This window comes from Buceros rhinoceros, unplaced genomic scaffold, assembly GCF_000710305.1.
Source record: "Buceros rhinoceros silvestris isolate BGI_N320 unplaced genomic scaffold, ASM71030v1 scaffold6627, whole genome shotgun sequence".
NCBI classification, from domain to species: Eukaryota; Metazoa; Chordata; class Aves; order Bucerotiformes; family Bucerotidae; genus Buceros; species Buceros rhinoceros.
In genome coordinates this window covers 52,090-55,895 of record NW_010423847.1, presented here as the reverse complement: position 1 = coordinate 55,895, position 3,806 = coordinate 52,090, and the positions used below count along the sequence as shown (strand labels likewise).

At 39.1% G+C, this 3,806-nt stretch overlaps 1 protein-coding gene across 1 annotated transcript in view; it reads left to right on the top strand.

Moving 5' to 3' along the window:
* LOC104497325 (solute carrier organic anion transporter family member 1A2-like) overlaps nucleotides 1-474 on the top strand; it is a 17,051-nt gene extending 16,577 nt beyond the window's left edge. Inside the window, exon 14 of the mRNA XM_010140564.1 lies at nucleotides 315-474. Within this exon, the coding sequence (XP_010138866.1) occupies nucleotides 315-474 (160 nt within the window). The remainder of the gene's footprint in view (nucleotides 1-314) is intronic.
* The last annotated feature ends 3,332 nt before the right edge of the window (nucleotides 475-3,806 follow it).

The window sequence follows — 3,806 nt, the reverse complement described above, 5'->3', positions numbered from 1 at the left end:
AGAAGCTTTACTCAGGTGGCCTGAGCTGCCCCTTTCAGGGCTTTCTCTTCTCCCTGCAGAGAAAGCCATAAGGGTACCAGGTGGCTAATGTCACTGGCTAAATTAGTTGCCTGAAGTTGGGTGATGTAAATAGGCGTTTTTCTGACACCGATAGATTCTCTGTTCTCATATTGAATTATCTTGTGCGAGATCCAAAAGAGTCAGGGAACAAGCTTTAGGGTGGCTGGGCAATTGTTACAAAACAATATATGCTGAATAGCTTTGCTATTTTTTCATGAATGCATGTATTTAATAAAGCTCATCCTTTGTTTCAGGTGGCTCTATCTTGGCCTGCCAGCAGTATTACGTGGACTGTCTTATATCCCAAGTGCACTAATTCTCCTTATTCTAAAGAGGAAAATTAAATCTGAAAGACAAGTCTTATTAAATGCACCAGTAGAAATGCAGGATAAAGAACAAGAAGCATTGAAATAGCATTTTAAAGCAGGACATATTGTGAAAAAACCTTGCAGTGTAAATTTTATATACAATCTTTTGTAAGATTTCATACTTCAATTAGTGAACACTTGGATAGAGATTAGCACTATTGCATGTAGCTGTATCCTAATTATATTATAAAAGTATCAGTTCACAAACAGAAGTTTCAGGACAAACGTGTATAGTGCAAAAGAACAAGCAGCAGAAATACGAAAACTTATGAAACGCCAGGTTTGAGTTGTCTGAGCAAAGGGCTGTGAAGCAGAAATGTATGTTTTCAGTCCTGATTTCACTTAAGATAGTGAGAGGTTTGCAACTGACTCCAGTAATCCTAAATTTCATCCTGGAATTCTCCAATGGCCCCTGCCACAGCCCCTCATTGACTGTAGACAGGATTTGTAACTTCTTTGGGCCTGAGTTTTCCATGTGTTTATATAATTATGCTGCTAGTCTTTTCAGGCAGTAACTGTTATTCTGCATAATGTAGGTGGTCAGTATATTGGGAACCTAGCTTGTGACATATTCTGGGTGCTGTGCTAATAATAACAACAACAAGAAAAGAATAAAAGGTTTTTTTAAAAATATGGTGTTATGGTGATGTTTTAAGTTTTGCATAGAGCAAGGGCAAGGAAAAGTTCTCAGGATTTGTTACTTCAGTTGCATTCATCCTAGGGGGGAAGAACACGTTAAGTGTGATAGAATTATACTTGTGAGTATTCTGCCCACCATATTACTCTCTGCTATACCTTTCTTTATCCTATCCTATACCTTCTCATTTCTTGTCAAATTATTGTTTGAATGGTACATAACCTTGTCATCCATGTGCTCTTCCTGGTGTTTGTCCAGTTTTTATTTCTCTCAGGTGTGATGCTACAATGAATGTACTATCCATTTAGGGTTCCCTGACAGTGAGCTGTTGCTCTGGCGTGTCTTAAATATCTCAGAAGAAGACCCTGAATGTCTCAGGAAGAAAACATACAGAAATCCCTGCTGATAGGTTGTATGTCACACAAGGTTTATCTTTGGTTGAGTAGAGTGCATCCGTGTTTAGCTTTTAGATTAGAACTGCCTCTTATTTGGCTGCAGTGCAGAGGACCCTTAGGTTTCTCTGAAGGTGGCCATGCAATAACTTCTCAAGCCCTTTTATTACAGCTGTTGGAAAGAAAAAAAAAACATTCCTGATTGTTATTCCCTACTTGCATAAGACATGAAGGGAGTTTCTGGAACCAGAACTTCAGTCCTTCAGCACTTGCAAGTGTTTCCTACCCATTTAATCTAGATGGCACAGACTTACTCCCATTTTATCAACCTGGGAGCTTCTGCAGCCACTGAAAAATAAGAAGAGTATTTCCCTAAAGTAGGTAAGTCAGTTCTAAGTTCTATTCTGTTTTACTTTAAGATGTCTTATTAACACTATATGCGTATGTGCTTGGAATTGCTTCCTGCCCTTGTGGAATCAATGGCAAAAGAGCCATTTCTTCCCTCAGAGTAGGAAATCAGCTCCAGAATTTAAAGTTTCTTCAAATACAAGGGTTCCTTATAATTAATTCTTTTGAAAAGATATGTCACAGACCCTTCCTCCTTTTGTATTGGATAAAAGCGCTGAAGAGGTTTAATGTGAGGAAGGGGAACAGAAGAAAAGACAAATGTGATGCAGCCTGTAGAAGACCAGAGTATGGACTGCAGTTCTCTATCAAGCCACAGGTCTTCCAGAATTTTGGAGGACGTTTGAAGCACAGATCATTTTCAGTGTTGTTTTTGCTACCATGGGGCACTTACTGAAACTCATCATTCTTCTTTGTGGATATTATATTCCCCCCAAGCTAGAGTTAAAAATCTTGCAGGCATTTAGTCACAATGTGGTGCCAAGGTAACCTGGGAAACATGAAATGTTGCAGTGCACCGAAGTTTCACAGTTGTAGGCAACAAACCGGCTTTGTTAGGTAGGCAAATCTGTGACATCTAAATGGACCACTGCCAGAGAGTCAGGTCTAGTTAACTCACTGTTTCTTAAATGGAAGGGAGCAGATAGGAAAGTCTGAAGTTTTAAATCTAGTATTTTAGTAGGCACGTTAATGTTCTTTTTATTTGTCCTAGTTCATCTGCTTGAGAATGTAGCAGTGAAACAGCTTGCCTTCACCAGATGCTTTGAAGACATTAGCCTGCTACTCACACTGTTTATCAACTTCAGTGGTGCTGGCTGGCTGGCACGATAGAGAGGCTTCTTGGCATAAAACTGTGGTGGGAACATTGCTTCCCCACAGCAAAACCAGGAATCAGAGAGTGCAGGTCACTCCAAAGTAATCATCATAAAGCCTTTATGTTATGCCATGTTTGGTACAACAGATATCCCAAGGATTAAGTTGGAATCATGTTAGGAATTAGATTTCTCCAAGAAGAAATAATCTTGGAACTGTTCCTTCAAATCTAAAGCCAAACTTTAGACCCGATCCTTACAAGTTTTGAGCATGCTGACCTTGATTCAGCAAAGCGTTTGAGCACATGCTTAATTTGAAAACGTGTAGCTTTATTGATGTTTATTGTTCTAGTAGGTGACATTGAGCATTTCAAGAGTGAGCCACAAACTGACCCTATTGTGACACTCATTTGAGCAGAGGCTACTTGGTGTGGGTTACATAAGGTGTTCAGATGATACTGTGCTTGAAAGTTTGGGCTGATCCTGGTCTGATGTTTCAAACACTGAGACTTGCATTAGCGCTGTGAGTAGCACAAGCCACAAAAGGGATTAATGCTAATAGACGTAACAATAGGCATAAAGCAGTAGCGTATGAATATCGGAGTTGATTAAGTCCAATATCAAATTAATAAAAATGGGTGGTAGGTTTATTTTCTGTGTTGCTGAGAGCCAAGCAGATGGCTTTCACCGTACAATCCACCATGTTTCTTTGCCCCCCAAGTTTCAAGCCAGTAAACGGTGCCCATGAGTTGAATTTTGATCCTTAAACCTATCAAGAGGAAGACTAGGTGCTGGTGCCTGGATACAGATGCCACCAGACACTGAGAAACACACACGTTATGTTTTTCTGGTAGTGTGACCTGTGCAACCATCTTTGAGATATTTTATAGGCCATGATACACAAACTACACAGATATATTTATCTAACATTTTGTACTCAATGCATTTTGTAAAGATGCCTCATGTTCCATGTTTTTTTTTTTTTTTGACCATGATCAGGTGCTGAGCTGTTATTTTCAAATAAATAATAACAAAGTCTTCAGTCTCTTACTGCAAAATGGCAATGCTTTGTAAAAAGATCTTCTCTGTGCATGTGCAGGTTATGTTTTGGTTTTTTTTCTATTATTTACAT